Here is a 12,303-nt window from a genome sequence, read left to right as displayed (position 1 = left end):
GTCTCCTCACCGCCTGACGCTCTCCCGCAGTCTTAGGTAGGGCCAGCCAATCCTGAGAGGCCTGCCGTGCTTAGTTCTTCCAATAGCAGCCCGGGAAATGGACCGGGCAGGCGAAGGCTGAAGGCGGGAGGAAGGACTGGCAGGATTTACGCGAAACTCGCGCATGTGCACTCACCTCCGGCCTGCAAGGAGCAGTGGTTTACTGTATTTTTTATGCTCAGTGCTTTGCGAGTTACGTGACGAATCATGTTCCTGGCTCTCGTACCATACTATTCTATAAATTGGGAAAACGAGGCTCACAGGTTGGGACCAATTACTTTAGGATATCAACAGATTGAGGCAAGTAATTAATGAAATCTCAGCGCAGAGAGCGAGCACAAAGCCGCAAACTGCCAGTACTTGTGCGCAGCTCCGCCCCTCTTTTGGCGAAGCTACTAAGCCTGACCCTTCTCGCGACCTGTCGTGAGGTGGAGCAACTGCAAAGGGCTTGGCGGGCAGTGCTGCGCTATGGAACCTGACGGTACCTACGAGCCGGGCTTCGTGGGTATTCGATTCTGCCAGGAATGGTGAGGCCGGGGCAGCAGGTGTGGAAGGGGATCAAGTAATGGCTCCAGGACTGATCCCTGACCTCCCCCTCCCCACAGTAACAACATGCTTTACCCCAAGGAAGACAAAGAGAATCGCATTCTGCTCTACGCGGTGAGCGCGAGCCCGCGGGTTCCTGAGTCTTACCCCCATGGGTCAGTCCAGTCCCTTCGTAGCCCCGCCACGTGAACCCTACTCCCTGTTTCGCCCCGACTGGTCCTAGTCTCTTCTATTCCGAAGTGAACCCGACTTCCCAGTCTTTCCCACTCCCAATGTGGTTCTTGATACACTCCATTATCCCAGCCTCGAGACTATCCCCTCCCCTAATCATCCTCTCTCGGGAAGACCCTACCCTCCCTTCCAGTCCCATGAGGATCTCTCGGTAACCCCTTCCTGCCACACTCACTCTTCTGCAGTGCCGCAATTGTGATTACCAGCAGGAAGCCGACAACAGCTGTATCTACGTCAACAAAATCACGCACGAAGTGGAGTAAGTGGCAGTACCGGAGTTTAGGGACGGGGTTGGTTTGGGAGCCCCTATCAGAGCATAATTATAAACCCTTTTCTTCAGCGAGCTGACCCAGATCATCGCTGATGTGTCCCAGGATCCCACGTTGCCGCGGACCGAGGACCACCCGTGTCAAAAGTGAGCGCGCAAGCCCTGGCCGGTCGGCCTGGCGTGCAGAAGTCCCGTGTTCGATTCCCGGCCAGGGCACACAGGAGAGGCGCCCATCTGCTTCTCCACCCCTCCCCCTCTCCTTCCTCTCTGTCTCTATTCCCCTCCCGCAGCGAGGCTCCATTGGAGCAAAGATGGCCTGGGCACTGGGGATGGCTCCTTGGCCTCTGCCCCAGGCGCTGGAGTGGCTCTGGTCGCGACAGAGCTACGCCCAGGAGGGGCAGAGCATCGCCCCCTGGTGGGCAGAGCGTCGCCCCCTGATGGGCGTGCTGGGTGGATCCAGGTCGGCGCATGCGGGAGTCTGTCTGACTGTCTCTCCCCGTTTCCAGTTTCAGAAAAAAAAAAAAAAAAAAAAAAAAAAGTGAGCGCACAGTTGGTATTGGGGAGGGAAAGTGGCTAGTTTGGGCAAGAGTGGAAGAGGGAGAAGGAAGGTAAGGGTATGGTTGGTTCTGAGTGGCTGACTGTCCCCTCAGGTGTGGCCACAAGGAGGCGGTGTTCTTCCAATCGCACAGTGCCCGTGCAGAGGTGAGTGGTGAGAAGAGGGCTTTTGGATATCCTGGGTTTGGTCCTTCTTGGGAAGAGATACCAGTACTGAGGGGAGCCTGCCCTGGCATCCTGAGCTGGACCCTTACCAGTAGGAAGACTCCCTTGTGTGTTTTTTGGGGGTGAGGCTCTGCTGGATGAACGTTCCATATTGCGCCCTCCTGTGGATCCAGACCCTTCCTAACTATGCATCCTTTCTGCCAGGATGCCATGCGCTTGTACTACGTGTGCACAGCCCCACACTGTGGCCACCGCTGGACCGAGTGACCCACCCTCCACGCATAATAAATGCTCTGTTCTTTGCATGTACGTCCTGTGTTTATTTGCCTTTCATGAGTACGAACGTGTGGATGCACAGCCTCAAGCAGCGTGGTACAAGGCACAGTCCTCGCACACTTGCAGTTTCTCATGCTGCTGATGGTAAGAGTAGCTGACTGGCTGCCCGTGCACCTTTGGCAAGAAGCATGTCAAGCGGGTAGCACAGTGTAAATGCTTTCCCACAAGCTCTGCAGCAGAATGGGTGGATGGATCCCTGCATAGATAGGCGGAGGGAGGGAAACAGAGAGGGCAATAACTTCCAGGACAAAGCCAACCCACCTTGCCTTCTGTGAGCATTCCCCCAATCCTACTCCGAGTTCTGGAGATCTGCCTCCATCCCACCATCTACAACCTCAGCAGAAACATGGCCAGGTACCTGTGTCCTCGTCCCCACCAGGATGTTTCTTTCCCTGAGGCCAGGAGGGCTGTCTTTCCCTTGCACTTTTCAATCTGGAACCTGAGTCCTGTAACCAGTACAGTGGTGCCTTGTCTATCGCAGGGGTTAGTTTCCAGAACCCCCCGTGATAGGTGAGAATCCACAAAGTAGCGACCTTATATTTATTTTATTATTTATATATATTTTAAGACTTTGTAAACCCTCCCCACACTCATAAACCTTTCCCACACTATAAACACTTCCTATGCTCTTAAACACTTTCTACACTCTTAAACTTCTATAATTTTTTTTTTTTTTTTTTTTTTTTTTTACAGGGACAGAGAGAGGGATAGACAGGAACGGAGGCAGATGAGAAGCATCAATCATCAGTTTTTCGTTGTGACACCTTAGTTGTTCATTGATTGCTCTCTCAGACATGCCTTGACCACGGGCCTTCAGCAGACCAAGTAACCCCTTGCTTGAGCCAGTAACCTTTGGGCTCAAGCTGGTGAGCTTTTTTGCTCAAGCCAGATGAGTTTTTTTTTTTGCTCAAGCTGGCGACCTCGGGGTCTCAAACCTGGGGTCTTCCGCATCCCAGTCCGACGCTCTATCCACTGTGCCACCGCCTGGTCAGGCTAAACTTATATAATTTTAACAACATAGAATTCTGTATGGGTACTCAGCAGTGAATACTAATATGTCAATATTTTTATATACTTTTTATATTTTCAATTTTTAAAAAATGATTATTTTTTTACAGGGACAGAGAGAGAGATAGAGGGATAGAGAGGGACAGACAGACAGGAACTGGAGAGATGAGAAGCATCAATCATTAGTTTTTCATTGAGACACCTTAGTTGTTCATTGATTGCTTTCTCATATGTGCCTTGACTGCGGGCCTTCAGCAAACCAAGTAACCCCTTGCTTGAGCCAGCGACCTTGAGTCCAAGCTGGTGAGCTTTGCTCAAACCAGATGAGCCGCGCTCAAGCTGGCAACCTCAGGGTCTCGAACCTGGGCCTTCTGCATCTCAGTCAGACGCTCTATCCACTGTGCCACTGCCTGGCCAGGCCGATCATCAGTTTTTCGTTACACTTTAGTTGTTTATTGATTGCTTTCTCATATTTGCCTTGACCGCAGGCCTTCAGCAGACCTAGTAACCCCTTGCTTGAGCCAGCGACCTTGGGTCCAAGCTGGTGAGCTTTTTTTTGCTCAAGCCACATGAGCCCGCGCTCAAGCTGGCGACCTCGGAGTCTCGAACTTAGGTCCTTCCGCATCCCAGTCCCATGCTCTATCGACTGAATCACCGCCTGGTCAGGCTGTTTTCAATCTTTTAGGCTACAAAATGCTTATTTTACCACAAAAATAATTAAAATAATAAATATATAAAAATACCTATATAGTGAAAGATCCTCAATACAAAATTAGATATATACAATTAAAAAATTTGCAATACAGTGAGACCACGAAAAGTGAACTGTGATATGGCGAGGGATGACTTTGTACCTGTCGTCACTCTGCAGCCCCCTCAGCAGGCCCCCTACCCTGGTGCCACCTTATACCCACTTGCTTAAATATGTGGGGTTCCAAGCCTCCTGATGGCTGAGTCTTGGCCCTCCAAATATAGATGAAAACTCCACATCCAGGGCACCTTCCATCCAAGGCCCAGCAACCCCTCCATGTCCTTGCCACTGCTCACTGGTGGAAGTCCTTGTGTGGTACTTGAGGTCAAAGATGTCATGAAAGCCCTTACCACAACAGTGGCTCACATGGCATCATGGAGGGCTGTGGCACTTGGGGTCTTGTCAGCATGCCCTGCGACAGGAAGGCCCTGGGGCAGAATGGGCAGCCAAGCAGCCCAGGATCCCTGGGGGGTGGTGACCAACACGCCCTGTACCAGCCATGGGAGGGACATGACATGGGAGTTAGAGACACACACACACACACACTGGAGAAAATGGAGTACACACACACACACACACACACACTGGAGCAAATGGAGTGCCTATGGGAGGGACATGACATGGGAGTTAGAGACACACACACACACACACACACACACACACACACACTGGAGCAAATGGAGTGCCTAGAACTCAATCAAGGAGATGTGGGAAGGCCAGAGACTATTTGTGTGTGTGTATGGCCAGGAGCCGCTGCCGCTGTTGTGGCCATGCACATGAAGGTTCCCATTGAATTCGGGCAGACGTTAAACAGTGGAGCCAAAGAATGGCCGGCCATTCCTTTATTAAAGTCTTGCACCACCTGATGAGCAACACACAGGGAAAACACTTCCCTCTCACTCACTCAGAGCTCACAAAGCCCTGACACATTCTCCGGTTCCACAACCAGGAGAATCTTCTCTGGTTCCTCTTAGAATCCAACACCTCAGCAGTCTCAGTGGAGCTCACGAAAGTCCCTCACCTCTGGTTCCCCATCTGCACAGTGTGCAAATGCCACCCTTTCTCCAAGGCCTTCCCTGACCATGCCCCATGGCCCTTAACCTTGATTTTATTTTTCCATAGCACATAACTATCTTCAAACATAATATATATTTTCCTAATTTTGTCTATACCTGCAGCCGCCACCAGATTATAAACTCCAGGAAGAAAGGAATTTTTGTCACTCCTGCTAAATACTCATGGTCTAGAACAGTTCCTGGTTCTCAATTCTGAAATAGCCTGACCAGGCAGTGGCGCAGTGGATAGAGCGTCGGACTGAGATGCAGAGGACCCAGGCTCGAGACCCCGAGGTCGCCAGCTTGAGCGCGGGCTCATCTGGTTTGAGCAAAAGCCCACCAGCTTGAACCCAAGGTCGCTGGCTCCAGCGAGGGGTTACTCGTTCTGCTGAAGGCCCACGGTCAAGGCACATATGAGAAAGCAATCAATGAACAACTAAGGTGTGGCAACACGCAATGAAAAACTAATGATTGATGCTTCTCATCTCTCTCTGTTCCTGTCTGTCTGTCCCTGTCTATCCCTCTCTCTGACTCACTCTCTGTTTCTGTAAAAAATAAATAAATTAATTAATTAATTAAAAAAATACTGAAATAATCTTGAGCACACTTACATTTGGCTAGTGCTATCCTCCCAGTGCATGCACAGAATATCCCTTCTGAAAGGTCTCAAGCTCATCCCCATCCGCACCCTGCTTCTGTCACCTTGTCTGATCCTCTGACAAAGCAAATCGTCCACTTGTTGGCTTGAATCCTGTTCTGCCCCATGGAACAGAGAGATCCCAAAGGGTAGGAGCTGTGGCTGCCAACCCTGGGGAAATGGTGCTTGGGATGAGGCCTAATGGCTCACTACTAAAAAAGGAAAGGCATTCCCAGAAGAGAGAACAATGGGTAAAAAGGTCCTGAGACTGGAGAGACAGGTGCAATGGGTTTGGGAAAAGGGACAGTCAGGTTTTGCTGAGGCTAAGAGTGGACAGAAGTGAAACGGAACAGGATCTCGTGGGCCACCCGTGGACTCACCACTGCCCAGGATTCCGCAAGGCCGGAAGATTGGTATGCCAGGCTGCTGCAATCTGAGAAGAAAAACCAGAGGGTGATGCTTTGTGTCTCCCCTGCCCCCCTACCTCTCACCTCCAGGCTTAGTGACAGTCCTAGCTAAGACACAGGTGTCTCCCTGGAGCTGGTCAGGCAGGTGGCCCCAATCAGGTGGTTGCAAATGCCTATTCCTGACCAGAAAGGCATAGGGCATCACCTCTGGGAATGGTAAGATGGTCACACACACACACACACACACACACACTGCCTCAGCTACCTGTGGTAAGATCTCAGCCTCAGAAAGACTATCAGAGGTGGAAAGGGAGGGGGCAGCCATGAAGGAGCCTCATTCCTTCAGGGAAAATTTCATGATAGGCCCAGGGAATAGACTTAGTTGGCCCCACTTACTACCTCTGCCTTGGGGGCCACCATTCTTCCTGCTTCTATGACAGATTCCTAAGGGGCCAACAAGTGCTAGGACCCCCAAGGAGGTCAAACAAGGGCAAGACTACAGCCTCGGCAGCTCTTGTGGGTAGGAAGAGGAAACAAAAGCCCCAGTGGTTTTGAGTGTCTTCCCATCTTACCAGCAGGGCCAAGGACCCAAGGGACTATGTCAGGCAAATCAGTCACTATTGGGCATCCAACATCCTGCTTGGTTATTCAAATCATAGCAGCTGCCTAAGGAATTAGGGAAGGCGGTGACTGTGAATGCTTGCTCCAGGGAATGGAAGGACAGCAGTGTCTAATAGGTAAGAACAGTGAGAATCCAGACTGTGCATCTTCAGTCAGGAAGCTCCACCTCTCTGATCCTCAGATGATCTGATCCTCAGATCAGCCCAGAACTGATTTTTAGCCAGAGCATACAGTTAGGTGTGGCCAGCATTAAAATACTGCTTTAATAGTCCAGCTCCTAGTGAGTGCCTGACTTACTTAGTCCAGTGAGTGACTGCCTGAGACACGTCCCCCCCCACTATCCCACCTTCCAGAAACATAGCCAGGGGCTCTGAGGCCCTTACCTCAGCACCCTGGCCTGGCTGTGTTCTAGACTGGTCATTGGCCTCTTAACCAGGGGTTAAGGATTTGGAACATTCCTCATGCAGTTACTTTCTCTCATTTATTGACCCAACAATTCTCTGAGTTCCAAGTATAGAACAGATCTAGCTCAGCACTGAAAACAAACACACGGTTCAGTCTGTGGGGGAGACACACCAGTGAATGCTCAGAATGACCAAGACATGATGGGGCAAGCACAGGCGGAGTGATCCAAGCCGTGGGAGAACACGGGGCGTCCCGAGGTTGGGGAGAGAGGAGTTCCTGATCCAGCCTAAGGATTGCCAGACAACTTCCTGGGTATGAACCCTGAAGGATGAAGAGGTTTAGGGCTGAAAGGGAAGTGTTCCAGGCCGAGGCAACAGTCTTACAAAGGCTTGGTGGTGAAAGAAGCAATATTTATTCATTTCTGCACGTTCCCTAGAGTCAGTCCTGCCGATTCATTTGTGGAAGCAAGAGAGGCGGCACTGAGAGTCTGCTGCCCAGAGCTTTGCCACTTTTATCTCTTGGGTCAAGTCACTTCTTGCTGAGCCTGTTTCTTCATCTGGAAAATGGAACTAATGAGTTTCCCCATCTCCAGTTTGTGTTGAAGATCCCTGCAGATCCTGTGGGGAAATGCCGAGCCCGGGATCTGACATGCAGCAGACGTATAAACGGAGGGGTTGTTAGGAAGTCTTGAGGAGTCGGGTGGCTAGGCAAGCGCCCGAGTTTCAACTGACCCGTCTGTAAAATGTTCTTTTAAAAAAAATAATAAAATTTATTGATTGATTTTTAGCCAGAGAGGAAGGGTGTGGGGGGAAGAGAGAGACAGGAACATTGATCTGGTCCTGTATGTGCCTTGACCAGGAATCAAACCGGCAACCTCTGTGCTCTGGGCTGGTGCTCCAATCAATGGAGCTATCCAGCCAAGGCAAAATGGAGTTTTAAGTGTTACCACCCCACAGTTTTGTTGGATTTCGTGCAGCCTTGACTGGTATGCCTGGCACAGGTCGGGAAGCCCAGTATCTAGGAGCTGTCTGATGTGGAGTGCAGGGGCCAGGTTGCCCAAAGAAGGAGCTGGTGAATGGGGAGCCATCCTGCTTCTGTTCAGTACCCAGGTTTTCATGCCCAACACGTGTCTCTTGGGGCAACTGATTCCCATGTTGTTGCTGAAAACACAGGAAATAAATCTGCGGTTTGGTGTCTTTATTTGCGCCCAGGCTCCCTTTGCGCCCTGTTCTGTGCTGTGGGAGGCTGACCTGGGTGGACAGCGTGATCTGTGCGCCTGGGCCTTCTGGCTTCCAGGAGGGCATGGACAGTGGGGAGCCCTGCAGATGTGGGAAGGGGTTCCCCAAACTCCATCCATGTGGGGTTACCAGGGACACGAGTCCCCTCAGAACAACCTTCTCTCCAAGATCTGCCCTTCTGGTTTCACTTCACTCCCTGTGCTTTGTGATCTAGGATGGGGGTGACAGCCCCCTGCTGGTACCAGGTCTGAGGTGCTGGGGTTTCCCTCTTCCCTGCCCACTCCTTTGCAAATTACTCCTTCAGTAAACGTTCTGAAATATCCCATGTGAACATGCTCTCCTCTTCCCGCTGAGGTCCCGCTGGTCCATAAACTACCTGCACACACATGCATCAGCAGTGGTTTCTTAACCAGCTGGTCTGTTCAAGAGAAAATCTGGGCCTTGTAGGGCTGAAGAGCTTGGCATTAGGAAGTGGAGAGTGGCAGACTCATTAGATTCTCCTGAACCACCAGCCCACCTCCTTTTGTGCTGAGAATCCAATTTTGTTTAAGCAGTATGTCCAGGACAGGAGAGAATGGTTGGTCCAAGCAAATCAAAGCGACTTCTATGCCCATTGCCCGTGGCTGCTCTGGAGGGAAAGGCACCTAGGAAGGCTCTGCAATTTCCCCGATTACCTTGGAGCTGCCCTGCTTCATGCCTTTACTCCTGGTTGGGAGGCATGCTCTGCTGAGTGCATGGCGGACACGTTACAACTGTGAGGGCCTAAGCTGGAGGGTGAAACTCAGGCTCATAGAAAGGGATACAGCAGAAACATAATCAAGAGTAAGAAATGTCCCTACAGCATGCACCCCCACAAGTCAGCTGTTTGCTATTTGGAGTGGCTTAACTGTAACACAGGGTGGGAGAAAGGGGAAATTTCATGAGGGCCAGTGCCTCAGGTTGGTCCCCTGGGTGTCCAGCGGCCTAGATGCCAAACTTTGCCTCAAGGATCTTTTTTTTTTTTTTTTTTTTGCACCTTTCTGAAGTTGGAAACGGGGAGAGACAGACAGACAGACTCCCGCATGCGCCCGACCGGGATCCACCCGGCACGCCCACCAGGGGGCGACACTCTGCCCACCAGGGGGCTACGCTCTGCCCTCCGGGGCGTCGCTCTGCCGGGACCAGAGCCACTCTAGCGCCTGGGGCAGAGGCCAAAGAGCCATCCCCAGCACCCCGGCCATCTTAGCTCCAATGGAGCCTTGGCTGCGGGAGGGGAAGAGAGAGACAGAGAGGAAGGGGGGGGGGTGGAGAAGCAAATGGGCGCTTCTCCTATGTGCCTTGGCCGGGAATCGAACCCGGGTCCCCCGCAAGCCAGGCCGACGCTCTACCGCTGAGCCAACCGGCCAGAGCCTGCCTCAGGGATTTTAAGTGACTATGGCCAAACTAGGCAAGAACAAGGAGAGTGGGTGGCCTGTGGACCTGGGCAAGAAGTGTCCTGGCACAGGTGGTGCCCCCAATCATGAGCCCTGGACCACCCGGGCTCACTAAGGCAGGGAGAGGGAGCTTTGAAAAATAAACAAGATTGAGCATCACCCCAAACACAAATATCAGGGGCTTTATTTAGGAGAAAATTGTGTTGTGAATGTTTCTTGGATTTAAATGTGAAACAACAAAGCCCTGCCCAGTGCAATCTCATTCTTCCTCCCACTGTCTCTCCCCAAGCTCACTCTATTATGGCCGTCCTGGCTTTGTTGCTATTCCTTATATGTACCTTTGGTCCCCTCATGGGACCTTTGCACTGGTTGTTCTGTCCGCCTGGATACTTTCCTGAGATGTCCATGTGGCCTATGCCCTCTTATCAAGCCTTAACTCAAATGTCACCTCAGAAAGGCTTTACCTGACACTTCAACCAGCACAGTGAATTCTCAGTTTAACTAGTAATACAGTTGTTTTACTTTATTCTATTTTTATTTTTTTGTGATAGAGACAGTGAGAGAGACAGAGAGAGGGACAGATAGGCACAGACAGGAAGGGAGAGAGGTAAGAAGCATCAATTCCTCATTGTGGCTCCTTAGTTGTACATTGATTGCTCTCTTATATGTGCCTTGATGGGGGGCGGGGGCCTACAGCTGAGCCAGTGACCTTTTGCTTAAGCCAGTGACCTTGGGCTTCCAGCCAGCTACCTTTGGGCTCAAGCCAGCGACCATGGGGTCATGTCTGTGATCCCATGCTCAAGCCAGTGACCTTGTGCTCAAGCTGGATGAGCCTGAGCTCAAGCCGGCAACCTCAGGATTCCAAACCTGGGTCCTCTGCGTCCAGTTCGACGTTCTACCCACTGTGCCACCACCTGGTCAGGCTACAGTTGTTTTCATTTCTGTTTTACTCTCTAGAAAGTGAATGCTACAAGGGCTGATATAGTTTGCTTGTCCTGTTCCTCGTCCACCTCTAAAATGTAGAACAGTGATAGGCACTGGGCACCAGCAGGATTTATTTTTAAAACCACATGATTGCTTCTGATGTGACAGTGTTTATGGAGGCAGGAGAGAGGGCCATGTCCTCTTGTAGAAGGGTCTGGCTCTACCACCAGGCAAGCCTAGGTTTGGGTCGCAGCTCTATAGGACCCTGGGTCTCTCTGAGCCTGTTTCTGGTGGGCCATGACCATCAGAGTGGGAAGGAACTCGCTGCAAGTAGGGGCTTAGACCACAGCAGTCCCCATGGTAGGACTGTATTTAGGAGAGTGCCCGGCCCCTGCTCGCTCCCTTTTTATACACCTGGGATAGGGTGGGCTCTGTGGTCACAAGAGAGGGCCTCTTAGCAGACATGCTACAAGGCCAGATACTTGCTGCATGGGGAAGCTGTGATCAGTGCTGGGAGCTCATGGAATGTTGAGACTGGACAGTCCTCCTTGCTGGGAATTACTGTCCAGCTGCTGGGTGGCCTGGGCATGCTGTCTGGATTGTCCAGTGGATAAGCCTGTTTATCTCTCCTCAAGTTACCCTGCTGCAGATGGGGACAAAAGCCTGGACCTCACAGGATCCAGCATGGACCGGCCCAGGGGCCAGTGTTGTACTGGTGGTCAGGGTCTGGCACATGGTGATCGAAGCAGCTCCAGTGGGTTCTTGGGCATCAGAAGCGGCTGGGGAAGGACTGGCCCTTCCAAGGGCAAGGACCACACGTGATCCCTCAGCAGCTTGGTGGGCTGTGTAAGGCACGGGAACCAGGTGCTGGGATCATCATTACTGCAGATCACAAACTTCTTGGGAATGTTGTTCCCATTGACAAATTCTGAGAGCAGGATCTAGCTAGCATAGGGGCTTATGAGAGTTTCCTAGGCTGGTCCACCAGAACATTGCTCTCCACCCTCCGCCCCTGCACACACCTGAAGGGGACTTTGTAGATATGCTAGGATAGGCACCAGGAACCATTCCTTCAAGTTGTCAGTTTATTTGCTTAAAATACATATTTTATCAGAAGATGGCAGAGCTGCTGGCCCTTAGTCCCCCTGTGCCTTCCTCCGCACGGCCTGCACCAGCAGCTCCGAGTAGTGTTCCAGCAGGACACGCAAATCTGGGTTGGCCAGGGGGCACAATGTAGGTGGGGAGGGAGGACCTTGGCTGGACAGGGCCTGGGCTGGGGCCACATCACTTTCAACCAGCCAGTTGCTGGCCTCTAACTGGCTGTGGATCCAAAGGAAGGTGGAGGCCAGCTCAGCCCGTGCCTGCAGCAGCCTGGTACTCAACTGGTCACTGGCCATCATCTGCAATGGTGCCAACCTTGTTAGCAAGCACCAGTCCAGGCAGTCCCGGGGCACCCCTCAGCCCTTTCCCCAACCCTGGGGCTTGGCTCACCAGGTGGTAAAGGTCCAGGGCTTCTTGGAAGGCAGTCTGCAGTTTGTACACAATGGTCCCCACACTGCTCAGCTCAAGGGGAGCTGAGGACAGGACTCTGGCTGGCACCCTGGTCTCCCCCCAGTGTCCAGGGCTGTCCCAGACCACACGGGATGCATCTAGGGGTAGAGGTAAGGGAATGAGAAAGACATCTCTTACTTTCTAGATTATCGAA

At 51.8% G+C, this 12,303-nt stretch overlaps 2 protein-coding genes across 2 annotated transcripts in view; one reads left to right on the top strand and one right to left on the bottom strand.

Moving 5' to 3' along the window:
* The first annotated feature begins 187 nt into the window (after positions 1-187).
* POLR2I (RNA polymerase II subunit I) lies at positions 188-2,113 on the top strand. The gene is made up of 6 exons (XM_066244161.1): positions 188-566; positions 645-699; positions 1,002-1,075; positions 1,157-1,231; positions 1,735-1,786; positions 2,009-2,113. The coding sequence occupies exons 1-6, from the start codon at positions 508-510 to the stop codon at positions 2,069-2,071; spliced, it is 378 nt and encodes a 125-aa protein (XP_066100258.1). The 5' UTR covers positions 188-507; the 3' UTR covers positions 2,072-2,113.
* Positions 2,114-11,683: 9,570 nt separating this feature from the next.
* The window catches only part of WDR62 (WD repeat domain 62), a 57,751-nt gene continuing 57,131 nt past the window's right edge, over positions 11,684-12,303 (bottom strand). The window contains exons 31-32 of the mRNA XM_066242472.1: positions 12,090-12,247; positions 11,684-11,998 (exon numbers count right to left, since the gene is read on the bottom strand). Of these exons, the coding sequence (XP_066098569.1) occupies positions 11,735-11,998; positions 12,090-12,247 (422 nt within the window). The 3' untranslated portion in view covers positions 11,684-11,734. The remainder of the gene's footprint in view (positions 11,999-12,089; positions 12,248-12,303) is intronic.

This window comes from Saccopteryx bilineata, chromosome 9, assembly GCF_036850765.1.
Source record: "Saccopteryx bilineata isolate mSacBil1 chromosome 9, mSacBil1_pri_phased_curated, whole genome shotgun sequence".
NCBI lineage: Eukaryota > Metazoa > Chordata > Mammalia > Chiroptera > Emballonuridae > Saccopteryx > Saccopteryx bilineata.
The sequence above is the reverse complement of the archived record's forward strand: the minus strand, read 5'-3'. Positions and strand labels throughout refer to the sequence as shown.